The sequence below is a fragment of the Prionailurus bengalensis genome, chromosome D2 (assembly GCF_016509475.1).
Source record: "Prionailurus bengalensis isolate Pbe53 chromosome D2, Fcat_Pben_1.1_paternal_pri, whole genome shotgun sequence".
Taxonomy (NCBI): Eukaryota; Metazoa; Chordata; class Mammalia; order Carnivora; family Felidae; genus Prionailurus; species Prionailurus bengalensis.
The window spans coordinates 51,793,507-51,813,457 of NC_057351.1; the positions used below are offsets into that span (position 1 = coordinate 51,793,507).

The 19,951-nt window shown below is 40.2% G+C and overlaps 2 protein-coding genes across 2 annotated transcripts in view; one reads left to right on the top strand and one right to left on the bottom strand.

Moving 5' to 3' along the window:
* Window positions 1-774: 774 nt before the first annotated feature.
* On the bottom strand, window positions 775-3,790 carry FGFBP3 (fibroblast growth factor binding protein 3). Its single transcript, XM_043596970.1, has 2 exons — window positions 3,120-3,790; window positions 775-2,852 (listed from the first exon to the last, which is right to left on the bottom strand). The coding sequence occupies exon 2, from the start codon at window positions 2,761-2,763 to the stop codon at window positions 1,987-1,989; it is 777 nt and encodes a 258-aa protein (XP_043452905.1). The 5' UTR covers window positions 2,764-2,852; window positions 3,120-3,790; the 3' UTR covers window positions 775-1,986.
* A 10,767-nt stretch (window positions 3,791-14,557) lies between these two features.
* BTAF1 (B-TFIID TATA-box binding protein associated factor 1) overlaps window positions 14,558-19,951 on the top strand; it is a 121,769-nt gene continuing 116,375 nt past the window's right edge. The window contains exon 1 of the mRNA XM_043596971.1: window positions 14,558-14,884. Within this exon, the coding sequence (XP_043452906.1) occupies window positions 14,871-14,884 (14 nt within the window). The 5' untranslated portion in view covers window positions 14,558-14,870. The remainder of the gene's footprint in view (window positions 14,885-19,951) is intronic.

A 19,951-nucleotide genomic window follows, 5' to 3' on the forward strand; every position in this document is an offset into this window, starting at 1 on the left:
GTGTATACTGGCCCCAGTCTTTTTTTTTTTTTTTTTAATTTTTTTTTAACGTTTATTTATTTTTGAGACAGAGAGAGACAGAGCATGAACGGGGGAGGGTCAGAGAGAGGGAGACACAGAATCTGAAACAGGCTCCAGGCTCTGAGCTGTCAGCACAGAGCCCGACGCGGGGCTCGAACTCACGGACCGCGAGATCATGACCCAAGAGGAAGTCGGACGCTTAACCGACTGAGCCACCCAGGCGCCCCCTGGCCCCAGTCTTAAGGGAGTGGTCTCTAACTACTCTGAACTTCCTTTCCACGGTCAAGATGAATTTTATCTAATGGTCAACGTTACTCAGAATGTGGCCTCATAAACCTGGCCTGAAACCATGTGCAGTCCGAATGTTTTGCCAATTGTGTGAATACAAGAAGGTACAGAAAGGTGAGACATAGCTAACATTTCTTAAAGGCTGGTCAAAGAAAGTTCAGGAGAGGTTCGGTATCTGTAAGATTGTTGCATTTACCACTGTTTTAAAGGAGTGGGTGTGAGAAGAACAGAAGGTCAGAAAAAGGTAACCTTATATCTAGCAGTGGCTTAAAAGTCCCATGGGCTCAGGCCTGTAATATGAATGAATAAAGTTTACAGATAAGATTTCTAGGCACAGCAGAAAACTCTACACAACATGCCTGAACTACAATGGGCAGCCAATATTCAGTGTCAGCCAATGGTTGCCTTGTTGGAAGGTAGATCAAAACATGTATAGATCTGATTTTTCAAGAGAATTCAGAAATCTTAATTTTTATATGACATTATTTAATTTTTAAATGCTGGCAACACCTCCAAATTGAGAGGGAGGAAGAAGAGAGGAAAACTGAGAGAACCACATGCAGGCCAAAAGAACAATGATACAACCCAAGGTTTGCCAGTTTGACACTCCTGCTTTATGCAGACGTCTTGTCTTTTCCTTACCATTCAAGAGATGTTTGGGAACTTACTTCAAGCTACACTCAGAACTATATCAAATGCAGTCAGAATTTCCATTGCCCTGCCAGCTCTTTGAAGTTATCCATACAGTCTTTATTGAGCACCTAACATGTGCAAAGTTATCATCGCATCTTACTTAAAATGAAATATGTTAACAATTAATTACATGAAACAGATACAACTTCCATAATGGTCCAAATGACTCTGAGATATATACTTAATTTCAGCTTTTTAAAAAATATATGGTCAAATGTAAAGAGGATTCTTTTTTAAAACCTACTGGAGCACTACAATCCACCCCTGAATTTAGAAGATTAATGGGAAAATTTCAGAACATAAGGCATCCCTCTGCTTAAAAGTAACACTTCTAAAAGAATTCAAGGGCAACCGTCCTGAAAATCTTTTCATTGGAGGCAATTTTGACCTCTGAATGGCTTCTATCCCAATAGAGGTCATCTATGACACGAAGCAGTACCCAAGTTCATACTAATTCCAAAAGGGGGAGAATAAAAAAGAGTTGGGAATCTCCTCAGCTGATTGGGTGAGAAGTCACTAAACAATTCAACCTGGCTCAGGGTATCAATAGATCCTGATTACATTTTAATACAAATGTGTTAAACAGTACATGTTTTATCCTGCTTCCCACATGAGATTTACATCACTCTCCTCACTTTTCCCCCCCTTAGTTTTTTTCCAGCCTCCCTCTGTACTCCTGTCTCTCTCCCCAGTCTACAGTTTTTGCACATTTAAGGTATGCCTACTTCTGTTTCCACTATTTTTTCTGCTCTTAATCAGGGTTGAGACTCTTCAAAAATGTTTAACGTCTCTGCTGTCTCAGAGATTCTCCATACCCCTTACACTCTCATCCCAAGGCCCACGCCCTCCCACCCCCTCGCCCCATTCTAGAACCTGGACTCCTCCCCACTCTCCATCCCTTATCTCCTGGCCTAAGATGCCCTTAACTTGTCCTCCCCGGCTGCGTACCTCCCCCCACCCAGGTTCCTCCCCAGGCGGGCAGCCTCAGCCATTCCAGAAATTGACAAAGAAGTTGCAGAGGGAGTGCCACTTCTCAGCACAGTAGGTCTCCGTGAGCTTCGCGTTCTCGTCCAGCCCGTCGGGATCGGGCCCGGTCCCCAGGGGTCGCTCCTGGTCTGGGTCCGAGGCCGCCTTCCTCTTGCCGCCGTTGGTCTCAGACGGCTTCCCTCTGGGAGACGCGCCGGCGGGAAGTCGGGCCCCTCCGGAGGGGCCGGGCACGGGCTCCCGGAGGCGCCCCCGGCTCCTGGCGCGGGGCTTGGGATCCGGGGGGAATCCCGCCGCAGTGGGGCGCGCGGGTGAGGACGCGTGGGGCACCAGGCGCAGCTCAGCGCCGTGGCCCTTCTTGCCCGCGCACACGCGAGCCTTGAGCGGAGCGGGGTCCTGGCACGGCCGCCGCTTCTTGCGCAGCCCGCCCAGCACCTGCTTCCAGTAGTGCGCGCCGCGGACTGCGTAGGCGGCGCAGCGCTCCGGCTCCCCGCGGTAGGCGCACTGGTGGCGCGCCCCGTCCGGGTCCTGGCAGCGCAGCGCCAGCTCGCTGCCCGCAGCGGGCCCCGGGGCGGGCAGCAGGAGCTGCCAGCTACACGCGTGCCGCTCGGGGCTGACGAAGCGGCCGGAGGAGCCGCCCGCGGGACCCGGGGCCGGCTGGGCCGCGCTGCCTGCCGCCCCCTTGTCTCTCCGGGCGTCCACGAGGAGGCAGCCGCCCAGCAGCAGCAGCGGCAGCAGCAGCAGCGGGACCGACGCTCGCTGCCTCCGAGGACTCATGGTCCGCGGGGTCTGCGCTCAGGTCGGATCTTCCGGGACGCCTGGGCGCTTCAGTGGTGGCAGGGCCAGGAGAGCAGCGTCCCGCGGACCTGGGCACAGAAGCAGAGACCGCTGCTGCAAACCATCTACGAATTCCCCTTCCCACAGCAGCCTGAGAGAGGCCCTCTGAGAAAATCGCTTACTGTCTGAAAAATCGTTTTAAATCTTTTTGAAACCCTGCGCGAAGACGAAAAGAAAGCGATGCCTGAAAATTGCCGCTTCCACCCCCTCCCTTCTTCACCCTCCAGTAAACTATCTACAAAAACATTTCAGATTATTTCTGGGAAACATGCATTTTGACTGCACTTTGGACTTACCGAGTTCTAGGAGAGGTGGTGGATCTTTATTAGGGTAGAGGGAATGACTGCGTGAGAGATTAGTCGGTCTTAGCCGGCTCCCAGTGAATGAACGTGTTATGAATGGGACAGGAGGGGCCTCCCCCACTGTGCCCCTCCCAGACTTCTCTCACACTGGGAGATTTCCCACCACCACACACATACACACCCCAAATGTATGATAGAAGTGACACTGTGGCATGAAATATACATCTTGTGTTTAGCTTCCCATGTTTAAAATAATCATGCAAATTTTAACAAGTCATTCTTTTCTTTTACATATTTAACCATCCGAACATAAAGTTAGATCTAAATTTTAAGAGTTAATAAAAAATTTCATGTTAGAAACAAAACAACTGTCCGTGTTCTAAACCAGGCATTGCACTCTCTTCATATCATTCTGAGTTCTATATTTTCACCCAGCACTTCCGTAGTGTTCCTTATCCTAATAATGTAATCTGAATAAAAATAATAAAATGTACTAATAAAAATGTATCCTAGTTTATTAATATACCATAGTGTCCTGCAGTTCACCCAGAGATGGGCATTTGGGCTTTTTATTATTTTTAAGTATTATAAATCAATTATAAAACTGCTTGCAAAAATTAGAAGTTTAAAAAAATAACTTATTTGGATTATAGTTACAAGGTAATATTACCAATTCAAATGCTGTCATCTTTAAGAGTTAATGTATTCTTGAATCTTGAAAATTTTATATTTAAGCAAAGCTTAAAATATTCCATCTTTTAAAAAATGTTCTCAGTAACACATGTGTTTTTTCATTTCAAGAGTTTGTAACACTTTATAATTGTTCTATACATGTGAGTATTTTCCTAAAATAACTACCCAAGATGTCAAGAAGTCTCATTATATTTCCTAGTGTTTTACTGCAGACAGTATTTTCTATGACTGAACTCCTTTTTGGTATTGTATTTGAACAGTTATAATTTGATCACTTATAAAAACCAAAATATTTCAGAATTAGAAGAATGAATTTAAATATATGTTAGTATATATTAAATATATAGTAGTCTATACTGATCTAAGAATGGAAATTTTTTATCTCTGGTGAGATCAGACAGATTAAATGACTTACCCAAGGTCACACATCATTTAGCGATAAAGCCACAAGCTTTCAGCGATCAATAACCTTTACATTTCAGTTTTGTATTACATTATCACTTTCAAAGTCATTTATGTCTTTGTTACATCAATTCGATGTTTAATGAAAAGCAGTTAGTACCTATGCAGTTAACAAATATTAATGTAAGTTTCATAAACAAGAGTAGCATATTAATATACTTCAAAAATGGAAACTTCTCTCTTTCCCAGAAAACCATGTTTGTAGAGTAAAGCACCGCTAAGGAGAGTTACAGACTTGTCTGTTGCTCTGGCATTACTTCTGATCGGCTACTGAACGGAATTGGAATCGTTTCTCAGCTAAAGAGTGACATCTTGTGACATTCTGTACTAATTACAATGAAAAAGTTGATTAATTTGAAAAGTCCTAATCCTTAAGAGAGCGATTCCAGAGGCATTGTCAGAAATATTGTTCCCCGAGGAAAAAGGATACACAGATGTGCTCTGCCACGTCAGAGAGGGGTAATGTCTTACTACAAGTTACTTTTTATTAACTGTGGTAAAATATACATATCACAAAATTTACCATTTTAAACATCTTTCAGTGCACAGTTCAGCAGCACAAGTACATTCACACTGTTGTGCAACCATCAGCGCCCTCCATCTCCAGAACATTTTCTTGTCTTCCAAATGTACCCATTACACAGTAACTCCTCATGCCTGCCTTCCTTCACCTCCTGGCAAGGGGCGTTCAACTTTCTATTTCTAGGAATTTGACTATTCTGGGTACCTCCTGTAAGTGGAATTAGATAGTATCTGTCCTTTTATGACTGGCTTACTTCACTTTGTATAATGTCTTCAAGGTTATTCCTTGCTATAGCATTTGTCAGAATGTCCTTCTTATTTAAGGCGGAGTAATACTTCACTGCTTGTATACACCACATCTCGTTTGTCCATTCGTCTATTGATGGGCTCTTGAGTTTCTTCCACCTTTTGGCTCTTGTGAATGATGCTTCTCTGAACATGGCTGCACAAATATCTGTTTGAATTCCTGCCTTCAATTCTTTTGGGAATATACCCGGAGTGGAATTAATGGATCATATGGTAATTTTATTTTTAATTTTTTGAGGAAACTCCATACTGTTCCCATAATGGGTGCACCATTTTACAATCCCTGTAACAGTGCACAAGTGTTCCAATTTCTCCAAATCCTTGTCAATGCTTGTTATTTTATTGTTTGCTTGCTTGCTTGGTTTTGTTATTATAATAGCCATCCTAATAGGTGTGAATTGACATCTCCTTGTGGTTTTTTTTTTTAATTTATTTATTTTGAGAGAGAGAGAGCAGAGGAAGGGCAGAGAGAGAGAATCCCAAGCAGACTCCCTGCTGCCAGCACTGAACCGGATGACGAGCTTGAACCCATGAACCGTGAGATCATGACCTCAGCAGAACCTGGACCTCTTGAAGTCCTTTGCCCATTTTTTAATCAGGTTGTTTTTGTTGTTGTCTTTGAGTTGTAGGAGTTCTTTATATATCTAGATGATAACCTCTTTTTCAAAATATTTTTAAAGATTTTATTTTTAAGGAATCTCTACAACCAACATGGTGCTCAAACCCACAACCTCAAGATCAAGAGTTACATACTCCAACAACTGAGCCAGGTGGGCGCTCCTAGATATTAACCTCCTATGGATATATGACTTACAATATTTTCTCCCATTCTATAGGTTGCCTTTCACTCTGTGGATAGTGTCTCTTGATGCACAAAAGTTTTAAATTTTGATGTAGTCCAAGGGAAGACACTATTTAAAATATCATGATGAGACATATGTAAGAAAACATGAAATATGTGTCTTAATATTGATTTTAAAAATGATCTTGTTCGCATCAATGATCCAACGGGGCTGTTTGGATTCATACTAGGCTACCTAATAGTTTAGAATGGGATGAATTTCTTGATAATTTCAGTGATTAGCTGCTTAGTCCTGCCCTGTGAACTGTAGGAAGGAAATATATTACCATAAGGAACAGTCTATGCGCTACCTCCTTCCCTTCTCCTAGAGGTTAGCTGCAGCACCTGACTCAAATTTCTGAGGTGATAGGCCTCCTGCATTTTGTTTTTTTTTCTTTCCTTTTTAATTTTTTAAAAAAATCTTTGTTTTTGAGAGAGAGACAGAGAGACAGAGTGCAAGTGGGGGAGGAACAGAGAGACAGGGAGACACAGAATCCAAAGCAGGCTCCAGGCTCCGAACTGTCAGCACAAAGCCCGATGCGGGGCTCAAACTCACAAACTGTGAGATCATGACCCAAGCCCGAGTCAGACGCCCAGACAACTGAGTCACCCAGGTACCCCGTTTTCTTTCCTTTTTAAAGTAATCTCTACACCCAACGTGGAACTTCAAACTCATGACTGCGAGTGGAGATCAAGAGTTGCATGCTCTATCAACCGAGCCAGCCAGGTGCTGCAGGCATCTTAAGACCACATAATATTTCTGGGAGGGGGGAAAAAAAAAAGACCACATAATTCTTTCTGTATGTAAAATCACCTTTGCACAGTTGAATATCCAAATTTCATTTGTTTTATCTGTATTTGCCTAATCTTGCAAATTATATTGTAAAGTTTTTAGATAAGGATGATTTTTTTAGTTCTTTTGTACCTAATACAGTGTTCAAGGCAAAAAGTTGATTGCTTGAACTCTCACACATTGCTGGTTGGAGTATAAAGTGGTACAATCACGTTAGAAAACTGCTTGACATTTTCTTATAGAGTTAAATACTTTATGATCCAACCATTCTACTTCTAGATATCTACCCAAAGTAAATGAAAATGTATGACCACAAAAAGACAGGTAAAAGAATGTTCATAGTACTTTATTCATTGTAATAGACTCAAAGTGGAAACAAACTAATTATCCATCAACAAGTGAGTGGATAAACAAATTGTAATAAGAAATCTGTTTATTATCTGTTTGTAAAAAGGAATGAACTGCTACAGCATGCAACAATTTTGAGATTAATCTTAAAACCGTAGCGTTGATCAAATGAAGCCGGACAACAAGACACAGACACAAAATGTATGATTGCATCTATATGAAGTTCAAGAGCAAACAAAACTAATCAATGGTGGGGAAAAAATCAGAACAGAGCTGCCTCTGGTGGATGAATGATGGCTTGTGTTAGCCACGAAGGGATATAAAGGAACTTTCTAGGGGTTATATATTTCTAGGGCAACATATTATATTTTGGTAGAGGTGTAGGTAACACCTAAGATTTATATATTTTATTACATGTCAGTTTTACCTAAAAAAGAAGCCAAACCTGTAAACAATTATTCCACCTAAGTTAATGATATCCATGTTTTGTGTTTAGGGATAAAATGTATTGATGCTGGCAACTTGTTTTTAAATGTATAAAAAAAAATCTGGATGATATGAATAGAAAGACATGAGGAGTAGATAGTTATGTTATAAAGCAAATATAGTAAAATGTTAACTGTGGAATCTAGGTGGTAGGTATATGGGTGTTCACTGCATAATTTTTTTTCAACATTTCTGTATTTTTGAAATTTTTTTTTCAACGTTTATTTATTTTTGGGACAGAGAGAGACAGAGCATGAACGGGGAGGGGCAGAGAGAGAGGGAGACACAGAATCGGAAACAGGCTCCAGGCTCTGAGCCATCAGCCCAGAGCCCAACGCGGGGCTCGAACTCACGGAACGCGAGATCGTGACCTGGCTGAAGTCGGACGCTTAACCGACTGCGCCACCCAGGCGCCCCTGAAATATTTTATAACAATTGTAAAAATAGAAAAAAAAAGCAATTCAAAAATTATATTCCTACAATTAAGAATTAACATATATTAATGTCTTGTTGTATATGTGTTCCATGTTTTTTAAGGAAAAAAATGTTACATAACTCTTATATTTTCATTATCCCTACCGAATCCCATTTTCCTCTCACCCTATGCCCAGAATTTTTATCATAAGTTGGGGTGTATTCTTTCAATCCACTTGTAATAACTTTTTATGTTTATGCACATATATGTAAAGTTCATGTCAAATATATTCATTGCAGCTTTACTTATAATAATGCAAAATTGGAAAAACCTAAGTATCGGTCAGCAGAGAAATGAATAAATTATGGCTTTTTGTATAATGGACTAGATCTTAGAAACATAATGATAATTAATCGGTTAATTAAAAATGAGCTTATAAATGACACTTCTTATTGTTTATGGATACACACATATATATATAGCAAAACGATAAAAACATGGACAAGAAGTATACACACAAACTTCCTAACAGTTATTTTTGAGAAGGTAGGGAGGAGAATGGGATTAGAGAGGAGTAAAAGGCCTTGATTACATCTTTTTTTTTTAATATTTAAAATGTTATTATTTATTTTTGAGACAGAGAGACAGAGCATGAGCAGGGGAGGGGCAGAGAGAGGGGGAGACACAGAATCTGAAGCAGGCTCCAGGCTCCGAGCTGTCCTCACAGAGCCCGATGCGGGGCTCGAACTCACAGAGTGTGAGGTCATGACCTGAGCTGAAGTCAGACGCTTAACTGACTGAGCCACCCAGGCGCCCCACATCTTTAATTTCTTGAAAATTTATCTGAAACAAATATGGTAAAATATTAACACATGTTAAACCCGGAGGATAAGTACCTGGGTGGATTTTATTCTCTATATTTTTCTGTGTGTTTAAAAGAATTCATAATTAAAAACATAAATACTATTGCTTTGTAAGTATAGTTTTTAGAATTTATAGAAATTTTATGATATCATACATATTGTTCCATATCTTGCTTTTTTTTACTTATGGTTTTGAGCTTCATCTATTTTTTTTATGTTTATTTATCTATTTTTGAGAGAGAGAGCAGGGGAGCGGCAGAGAGGGAGAGAATCCCAATCAGGCTCTGTGCTGTCACAGCAGAACCCAACATGGGGCTCAATCTCACAAACTGTGAAATCTTCACTTGAGCTGAGATCGAAAGTCAGATGCTTAACTGACTGAGCCACCCAGGCATCCCAAGCTTCATCCATATTGGCATATGTAGATCTAGTTAATTTATTTAATTGCTGCTGTTGGCATGTCACTATATGGCTATATTACATTTAATTTATCCACCACTCTACTGACGGATATTTAAATCATTTCCAGGTTCTAGATGATAAACAATGATGCAGTAAACACCCTTGTAGAGATCTTCTTGTGTACAAGAATGCTTCCTTAGAGCAGTGGTCTTTGAACTAGAGTATGTGTACCACTGAGGATACCTAAAAACTTTTCAAGAAATGTATAGGCTTAAGTAGATTTTTAAAAAAATGCAATTTCAAGGGCACCTGGGTGGCTCAGTTGATTAAGCCTCTGGCTCTTGGTTCCCACTCGGGTCATGATCTCATGGTTCATGAGTTTGAGCCCCACATCAGGCTCTGTGCTTATGGTGTGGAGCCTGCTTGGGATTCTGTCTCTCCCGCTCTCTCTGCCCTTCCCCTGCTCATGCTCTCTCTCTCTCTCAAGATAAATAAATAAACATTAAAAATGTTTTTAAATAAAAAGAAAAGAAAAACAGAACTCTAAAACTATCAGGAAATTATACTGAAGAATATTTGATCTTGGGATAGGAAAGGATTCCTTAATGCATCTCTTATCATATTTACCATTGAGGAAAAAATAGGTAAACTTGAACTCACTAAACCATAAAACTTGTATATTACGAAAGCAAAACACACAAGGAAAGGGGACAGGGTGGGATGGAGGGAAAATTGGTTTCCACGAGTCTCTTTTTTAAAAACAGGAAAGGACTTTCTTAGAAGCTGACAGCAAACTCACAACAAAGTGTGCAGAATTAGGTCACACACCCATAACTAAACTAAACATTGGCAAAGGGAATGGAATTATCCTTAGACTACCCAGAGGATGAGAATAGAGTCAGCTTCTGAGACAACCTTTTCTGAGAGAGCTGGAACGATGGCTGCTTCACCTCCAGGCATCATACATCAGGAAAACAAAGGAGTAAGAGGTAATGTTTGTCTCAAGAAAGAAGAAGGTCTTCCCACTAATTCTTAGCAGACTTATATCTCATTGGCCAGAACTATGTCATGTGGCCACTATAACTGCAGGGGATGCTGGGAAGATAGTGGAATGATACATCCACTAACTTTATCCTTCCTTCTCATGTGATCAAAGGGAGTTTGATATGAACAGAAAAGTGTAGATTATCCAGTTAAATTAACTAGACTTTCACATCAAAGTTATTAGGACTACATAGTGTTGCCTCATGCTTAAATTTTAAAAACAAAAATTTAGGGGGTGCCTGGCTGGCTCAGTCTGTAGAGCATGTGACTCTTGATTTCAGGGTGTTAAGTTCAATCCCCACATTGGGTATGGAAAAAACTAAAAATAATAAGAATAAATAAAAATATATAAAAATGTACATGTAGTAAATATTATATAAAATCTCAAATGAGATTTGAAATAGATGATAACTATGCCTTTCTTTAGTCAACTGAGAGAAAGGCAATTGTGAAAGGAGGTATAAAAGGAGAACCAGAATAATACTCCAACCATAGGTCCATATGCATGCCTATGGTCGAGATAAACAGGTGGAGGAAAACATGCACACGGAGGTTGAGGATCTTGAAATTGAAAATTTTTAAAGTTTATCCATTTATTTTGAGAGAGAGAGCGAGCAAGCATACGTGCAGGGGAGGGGCACAGAGAGAGGGAGAGAATCCCAAGCAGGCTCTGCACTATCAGCACAGAGCCTGATGTGGGGCTCCAACTCACGAACCATGAGATCATGACCTGAGCCAAAACAGAGTTGGATGCTTAACCGACTGAGCCACCCAGGAAACCCTATTTTATTAAGAAAAAATTTTTTAATGTTTATTTATTTTTGAGAGAGAGAGAGAGAGAGAGAGAGCACACGCACACAAGTGGGGGAGGGGCAGAGAGGGAGAGAGAGAGAGAGAGAGAGAGAGAGAAACCGAGGCAGGCTCCAGGCTCTGAGCTGTTGGCACAGAGCCTGACACGGGGCTCAAGTCCACGAACCATGAGATCATGACCTGAGCTGAAGTCCGGCACTTAACTGACTGAGCCACCCAGATGCCCCTATTTTTTTTTTTTTTTTTTTGTAAAGTAAGTTCTACAGCCAACCTGGGGCTTAAACTCACACCCCTGAGATCAAGAGTCACGTGCTCTACCGACTGAGCCAGCCAGGCACCCCTAGTATAGAACTTTTTCTACTTTTAGTAGAAGTTTTTCACTTTTAAAACTTTAATCCATCTGAGATTTCTTTTGAGATATGGTATGTAGTAGGGATTTGATTTTTCCCTGCACATGGAGAGCCAATTTTCCATCATTCTTTGTTCAATAGTTTGTTCTTTTTCCATTGATTTTTGAAACTCCCTTTCGCCTGGTAAAAAAATAAGAGCTAATATTTATTTAGCACTTAATATTTTTTAAGTGTATCATGTATCACTCATTTAATCCTTACCATAACTTTACAGAGTACAGGTTCATAATACATTATTTATAATTCTGAAACTGAAAAGGATCTAAAAACCATACTTAAAAAAATTCATTTGGCAGCAAAACCTGACCTGACCTGGCATAGAGCTATTTACAGTCTTTGATTTATTCCTGTTAATATGGCTATTCATACATTTTGCTGCAGAGCTATAAATGTATTTGATTATAGGGTGCTGCCCTAGGAGCTGTTGGGGTATGACATAATACAAGGTATATGCATTGGATTACTAAATCCAATCAGAACCTAAAATCTAAATCTAAATCTTAAAAAAAACCTTTAAATTCAGAAAACCACCTGACTGAGATTTCAGATATGTGTTGTGGACCAGTATAATGATCATCCCCATTTCACAGATGGTGACATGGAGACATAGAAGTTAAGTCTCTTGCTCAAGGTCACATAGTTAACAAAAAGAATAATCAATGTCATTAATAATATTTTTGCGTGCTTACTGTGGCAGTCACTTGGCTAAATGCATTTTATTCATTATCTCATTTAATCCTCACTACCACCCTAAGAGGTCCTATTACTATCCCCATTTCACAGACGAAAGAATTGAAGCTAAGAAAGGTTAGTTACATGGCTCCCCTGGACACACAGCTGTTAAGTGTGGTGAGGAAGGATTTAAAATCAAGTCAGTCTGACATCAATATATTTGATTATTACACCATCCCTTACAAACCCATGATATTAGTCATTTCCTCTCTTCTAAATGTCATTTAGAACTATATATCTACTCACCTCTTGGATTATTACAGAGTCATATTTTTAAAATATAGATCAGATCATTTTATTCACGTTAAAACTCTCCTATGGCTTTCTACTGCATCTAGAGTGAAATCCAAATTCCTTACGATGGCCCCTTTCTATCTCTCCCAGTTTGTTTCCCAACACAGTAGACTTCTCCTTGGCTTTTACACTAGGTGTATCCTCTACCTGAAAGTCTCCCCGGATCTTTACACAGCTGGCTCCCTCCCTCCATTCATGCCTCAGGTTAGGTGCCTCCTAGTTTTTCCTTTATTACCCAGTCTAGAGTCTAATCATCCTAGAGTCTAATTTACCCCAGCATTTGGTTTTACATGGAATATAAACATGATGGTTTTTTTTTAATGTTTTTATTTATTTTTGAAGGAGAGAGAGAGACAGGGCATGAGCTGGGGAGGAGCAGAGCAAGAGAGAGACATAGAATTTGAAGCAGGCTCCAGGCTCTGAGCTGTCAGCACAGAGCCCGATGCAGGACTCAAACTCACGAACTGTGAGATCATGACCTGAGCTGAAGTCGTATGCTTAACCGACTGAGCCACCCAGGCGCCCCGTAAACATGATGTTTTCTTGTTTATCTGTTTGCTCTTTTTATTTCCGTTAGGGTGTAAGTTCAACCAGAGTGGGCACCCTGTCTGTTTTGGTTTCTTTTGAAGCTTCAGTCTCTAGTAGAGGTCAGCAAGTGGTAGATACTAAATTTTGGCTGAATAAATGAATGTAGTGCATAATCAGTTAAGTAGGTACCTGCTTGTCAGTTTCAGTGGTGGGAAATACATTGAGAAGGCAGGTGTGAAAAGACCATGAAATGTGAAGATACTTGAACATCAGCTTAATCAGATGTTGTCTAACAGTACAAACAGTGCCTAGTGAAGTGTCTGACACAGAGCAGGTGCCAAGTAAATATTTGTTGAATAAATGAACAACAGTAAATATTACTAACTTGGATCTTGGGCAAATTATTTAAACTTTCTAATGTTAGTTTCTTCACCTCTAAATTCAAGATTAAAATTTACTTTACAGGGTTGGCCTAGGAATTATGAGATAATGCATGCCAAATGCCTACTACATAGCAGGCACTTGTTAGTTTCTTTCCCCTTAATATACTAATTTGTGGTTTACAAATTTCTTGTCAGCTCCCCTAGATACATGACCTCATTTTATTTCCATAACCTTCTACAGTACTCACTAGCTTCATTTTATAGATGAAAACCAGACTCAGGGGTTGAGACATAGAGTCTTCAGGTAATGAGACGCCAATGGACAAGTTTTATATACAGAGTGACACGATAAAAGCAGTGTTTTTGAATATTCATCTGCTTGTGGCCTCTAAGATGGGCTCGACTACAGAAGCTGGAGAAATACTTTGGCCACTTTCATAAAAATCAAGTTTAAGGTGGTAAGGACCTGCACTAAGTGACAGAAGAATGTTTGAAATCAAAACGAACTAAGGGACTGAATAGCCACATTAGCAAAAAAAAAAAAAAAAAAAAAAAAAAAAAAAAAAAAAAAAGAGGGCTGGAAATTTTTACCTCTGGTTGAGAAAATTATGGTACCTACAACATAAACAGGTAAGAAGTCAAACTTGGGTTTGGCAAAATGGTTGGCGGAAGACCTTCCCTACAATAGCTACGCATAACTTCTGGCAAATATGGCAAACACCGGAGCCGTGTCCTAAGTGCCACTGCAGATCTTTATTGCTTTCACCCCTCCCACTGGCATCGCCACCTGGAGCAGAGCATCATGCCCAAGGTCTTTCGGATCCTGCGTTCTCTAGCAATCTGGTGGGATGAGGGTGAGGGCAGTAAAGGAATTAGAAACCAAGTTTTTGAACTTCCAGAACCTTGGCTAAATCGCCTTTTTTCCCTTCTAGGAAATAAGGGGACCCTTATTTATCTTTCCTGCGTCGCTAATGACAAACAGATGACCACAAACGTTTTCACCCAGGCGCATGCCGCCAAGCAAAAACTGCTCGCACTCCTCGGCCTCACCCTCCGTAGCAAAGGCCCTGGCGGTGAGCTGACGTCACTTCCGGCGCGCTGACGCTCAGTCCGGCGTGCCGACGCCTGCGTCAGCAAAGAGCGGGGCTGGGGGCCCCCGGTTTGAAGTCGTGCGGGTCGGAGGACTGCCGCCTCCGCCGCCGCCTCAGACCCTTGCTCCCCGGCCGCGGCAGGGACGAGTTCGGGCAGGCGGCGGGGCAGATGCTCCAGGGCCCGCGGCGGGACACCCCGCGCCGCACCGGCCGCTCCCCTCTGACCGCGGCCTGGGCCTGCGCCGCTCCGCTCTCTGGAAACTAGCGCCTCGGCGGCGCGGCGCGTAGCTCGCGGGGAGCCCCGAACCGCCGGCGCCCGGCCATGGCGGTCTCCAGGTGGGTCTCGCTCCTGACGAGCGGACGGGAAGGTAGCCCAGGCGAGGCACGGTCCCCTCTCGGTGCCCCCACTCCTAGATAGGGTCGGTTCCCATTGTCACTGGGCTCGGGCGCCTTCTTGCACAGACTTCGGAGTTCGCCCCAGCGTCTGCGAGGGTTTGGGCTCGAGTTACTCCTCGTAAATCGGTTCAAAATGTCTTTTTCTTGTTGAATAGACCCCGTGCCACGTTAGAGCTAGTGTTTCTCTTTCCTCACCATGCTTCTCTTCTCTGGTTTCTCTTCCTTCTTTCAGTTCTAGAGCCTGTTACCTCTCTTAGTGTTCTAAGGCAGATCCCTAACCTCCATTTCATGGGAAAACTTGGTAATAACTGTCGAGGTCTGGGAGCGTGGAATTACTGTTGTCTAAATGAACTTCTAATTATGTTAGAAATTATTTGTGGCTTTAGGGATATGTTCTTTATGAGGACTTTTTTTCTTTCGGTATAATTCTTTTGTTCAACAAACATTCAGTCGTCAGGAATCTTTGGCAAGTTATTCTGTTAGCACCGTCTTTCTTAACTAAGGCGTGAAAGTTATCACAGATCTTAAATTATTTTAAAATAATGTTGCCTATCAACAGGAAAGACTAGGAAACCTGCAGACCAACCAATAAGACATAAGGCTATGGGAGGAAAGTCTGATAGGATGGTGGGAAAACTTTGTTAGAGGTTTGATTTTGGAAGTGTAAGTAGGGGGATAGTCCCTGTGGTAGCAGTCAGGAATCACCACGTTCACTAGAGTTGATAAAGTAAGTTTTCGTGAGAACTGGGTCTTTCTACCACTTAGGCTAAAGGAAGCAAGGATAGTTCAGAAAACAAATAGTTTTCATTCATTTTTGTACAGTTAATTGGACACCTTCCTTGACACCATAGACACTCAAGCTCTGTCTGTTTTGCAAGTGAAGAGAATAACCCACCCCTCACAGACTCCCTAGATAACTGATGAGATCGCGTGTGGGAGAAGTCCCTGGGAGCTGATTTAAGGGGGTTGCTAGGTACCTGTAGAATGGAGCATCCAATTTTTATTTCATAGATTAATTGAATCCATTCAATGTGAGGAAATTCTTATTTTGGGATATATAAAATTGCCTTGAAAGAATAGAATGGCATTAAAAATTTTTGCAAGTACTGGAAGGTGTATCTTCTAATTTGTTACCTCCCATGTAAATATATACATTATAAATACATAGATACATCCACTTAATAAGAGATTTGTTTAACAGGTGATACAATGTTTAAGAGAATGAGTAGAGACAAAACGAAAGTATTTAAAAAGAGACTAATCTGCTTGGCCTATGCTAATCTATTTACAGAAGTTTAGGGCACCTAAATTTCTGAATGAATGGGTTTTGAAAGCTGCTGTCTTTTGTTCTTGATACTGGATTTCAAAGAGTGGTGCTCTTTTTTAATGTAGATTCTTTGCCAAAATTCTGTTAAATTCTACTTTTAAAAATTTTGAGAAAAAAGCCTGTCCTAGTTGTATGAAAAAGCTATTCCTGTGTTTATTTTGGGAATATGATCATTCAAGGAAGAAACTTTTGAGACACTGTATTTTGGGATACCATCAGTCCTTGCCTTTTTAATTTGCAGATTCACTTTGAATAGCAAACTTTAATTTCAAGCTGGCCTTCTTTGTACACTAAGCATGTTTCTTTACTAATTAAATTTCCTTTTTCCCCTGTTGGTGTGTGCTTGTAGAATACAGACTTATTTTGATATTTTATGCAGAATAGGTGGAAGATAGCTCAAGAGGTAAAAGTCATATTTGCCAGAATTGTATCTAAAACATTTTTTTGCACTGTAATATTTTTAGGACCTTGTAAATATTTCCAGCAGAAGGGAAATGATTAGCTGGTACCATCATTCCCTCTAATTGCCAGGTTCAGGAATCTGGGAATAATAAACGATTTCTCCCTCTCTCTTCCTCCCCCCATCCAACCAGTCACCAAATCCAATCCTGTTAATCTATCTTTGCAATCTTTCTCTGGCCAGTCTTCTTTCTTTCCATACCAGTTACAACAATCCTGCTCCGTACCACCATCATCTCTAATCCAAGACACCTGCAACAGCAGCCAGTTGTCTTCCTGCCTCCCATGGCATCTCTAATTTTTTTTTTTTGTAACTTTTTTTTTAAGTTTTTAAATTTATTTTTGAAAGGGGGAGAGAGAGTGAATCCCAAGCAGCCTCCAAGCTGTCAGCGCAGAGCCGGATGTAGGGCTTGATTTCATGAACCGTGAGATCATGACCTGAACCGAAGTTGACGCTTAACCGACAGAGCCACCCAGGCGCCCCTCTAATTTATTCTTCACTTCAGCTATATTATTGCTAATATGCAAATTTTACTGTCATTTTTCTGCTTAAAACCTTTTAGTTGTTTTCTTTTGCCTTAGCATGAGTACAAAATAGATTCTTTGTGATCTGGTTCCTGCTTCACCTTTTTAGCTTCATCACCTTATATCAGGTTCTCTGTATCTCTTGCATCTCTCTCTCTCTCCCTCTCTTGCTCTGTCTCTTCTTCTTTCCCTTTCATTTTGAATCTGTGTTCTCACCTCCCATTCTTTCTTTCTGGAACATTTCTTTCCTACCCCCCACCCCAAGTCTAACCTTGGTTTTTGGGTCTAAGCTTATATGTACTTAGGGAAGCTTTTTCTAGTCTTACTTCATCTGAGTTACTTGCACCAATATGTACTTCTGTCAGTCATAATATCATATTTTGTAATTGTTTAATTATTCTCCCTGCTTGGATTTACATGCACTCTGGAGAGAAGGAACTATGTCTGATCTTTCTATTCCCAGCAGAGTGCCTGGCTCTTAGTGTCCTATACACTTTTTTTTTTTTTTTTTTAATGTATGAGTGATTTTGTTTCTTGTTTTAATAGCTGTCATGATTTTACCATAGTTTATGTATATAGTAGAATATTTCCAGTGTTTTTCAGTGAGTCCTTGTAGTTTAGCTATAGTTTTTCCCCAGGAGGACAAACTTTCACCATAGCTTTGAATATCAGCCAGGATTATAATTTTAAAAACATGATGTTATCAGAAAAGTTTATAATATAGTGCAATTCTATGATAGTGTGGTCTTGTATAATGCAAATTCGATATAATACAACCTTGTACTTTGTGATTAAATTTTTTAGACCCTACTTACAGTTTTATAAAGGCCTTGTTTTACTGTACATTGAATTGTAAGAATGTGGCAAAATTATCAAATACATGGCCAACTATTAATTTGTGGGAGAGTTAAGTCTTACAAGCAAGCTTTGATACTCTAAAAATGCAAATACAATTGTAGTATTTGAAGTTCTCTGTAAAATGCAGAGAAGTATTACTGAAAAATGTACGACTCCTTTAGACTCTTTTCTTAAACGTTTTTACTAAGTAATCTCTACACCATTGTGGGGCTTGAACTCATGACCCTGACACCCCAAGGTCAAGAGTTGCATGCTCTTCTGACTGAGCCAGTCAGGCATCCCTTCCTTTAGACTCTTAATGTAGGAGTTGAGAACAATGTTGCCCTTAAGATGTGAATGCTGGAAAGTCAGCTAAGCTCATTCATGAGCTACTTGCTCCCACAAAACCAACCTCAGCAAAAAGACATTAATATACATTACAGCTTTCAGTGTTGCTTGCCAACAGCTGAAATAATAATTGTTAAATCTTTGAATGCTGCTGTTTTGCCTTGTGAACCTTTCTCCCAGTAACATTTATCACTTGGTTGGGCCATCAACAGTAAAGGCAACCTTAGAGAAATTAAGACTTATGTTCATTACAGAAGGTGGTGAACCCGTGGGCGTTAATGTTACCTTCCACAAGTTACTACAGGATTTTTTTTTTAAGGTTGTTTATCATACCTTTGCCAGTTTATGCCACAGTTGGTTGAACTGACCCTTGTACTTTGACTAGCTAATATGAACATATTTTTCCCTTGATCATATAAATTAAAAAATGCAATTTAGAGAATTTTTCCTCATTGATCTAAACTATAAAGGTCATGTCTAAAATGTCTAGACAGTAATTATGATTTGCCTGCATTATTAGACTCTGCATTATTTGTATCTGAAGTCTGTGCCATATTTTTGCATTTGAAAATGATGCACTGTTCAGAGAAGTTTCTGGAAAAAAGGGATCATACCCTCTTATGGAAGAAACAAATTACTGCATTTGATCAGAACTTTGCTCAGTTTTGTTAATTCTCTCTGTACTGCTGATACTTCGGAGAAACATTGTTTCAACAGTCCTGTTCTGCCAAATAAAAGGAAGTTTCTTAATGTGGGGGAAGTTCCAGTGGATCCTTCCTACTGACAGAGAAGATGCTAAAATGATACTCATGATCTCTAGGACAGCACAGGTTTCTTGTGTTTGCTAGTCCTTTTCCTCCATTACTGCTAATTTCAATTCATTATAAGATTGACAGAAGGAACTAGTGTAAATTACAATATGTCAAATATTTCATACTTAAAAAAAGTTAGGGACAAAAAAGCCAGGAGAGGGAGAAGAGGTATATAGAAGCTTTTACATTTCAATCTGTATAGTTTCCTTTGGTTTGTTCCTCAAAGGGTTTTGTTGTTGTTAAATTGTGATAAAATACACGTAACATAAAATTCACCGTTTTAGCCATTAAAGTGCACAATTTTGTATGAACTTATAAAATAACATATTCCTTCTGAAGAACCTAGATGTTATCTTTTTTTTTTTCTCCATTGGAATTGTGGATCTTGGAATTTTTATTTTTGTTTTTGTTTTTGGTACAAATACATTTATTTTTAAATTATTATTAAAATTTACATCCAAATTAGCATATAGTGCAACAATGATTTCAGGAGTAGATTCCTTAGTGCCCCTTACCCATTTAGCCCATCCCCCCTCCCACAACGCTTCCAGTAACCCTCAGTTTGTTTTCCATATTTATGAGTCTCTTATGTTTTGTCCCCCTCCCTGTTTTTTGTATTATTTTTATTTCCCTTCCCTTATGTTCATCTGTTTTGTCTCTTGATGTCCTCATATGAGTGAAGTCATATGATTTTTGTTT

Bases quoted from the DNA above. Each gene is read 5' to 3' on its own strand.
- FGFBP3 (XM_043596970.1), bottom strand. From the start codon at position 2,763: ATGAGTCCTCGGAGGCAGCGAGCGTCGGTCCCGCTGCTGCTGCTGCCG.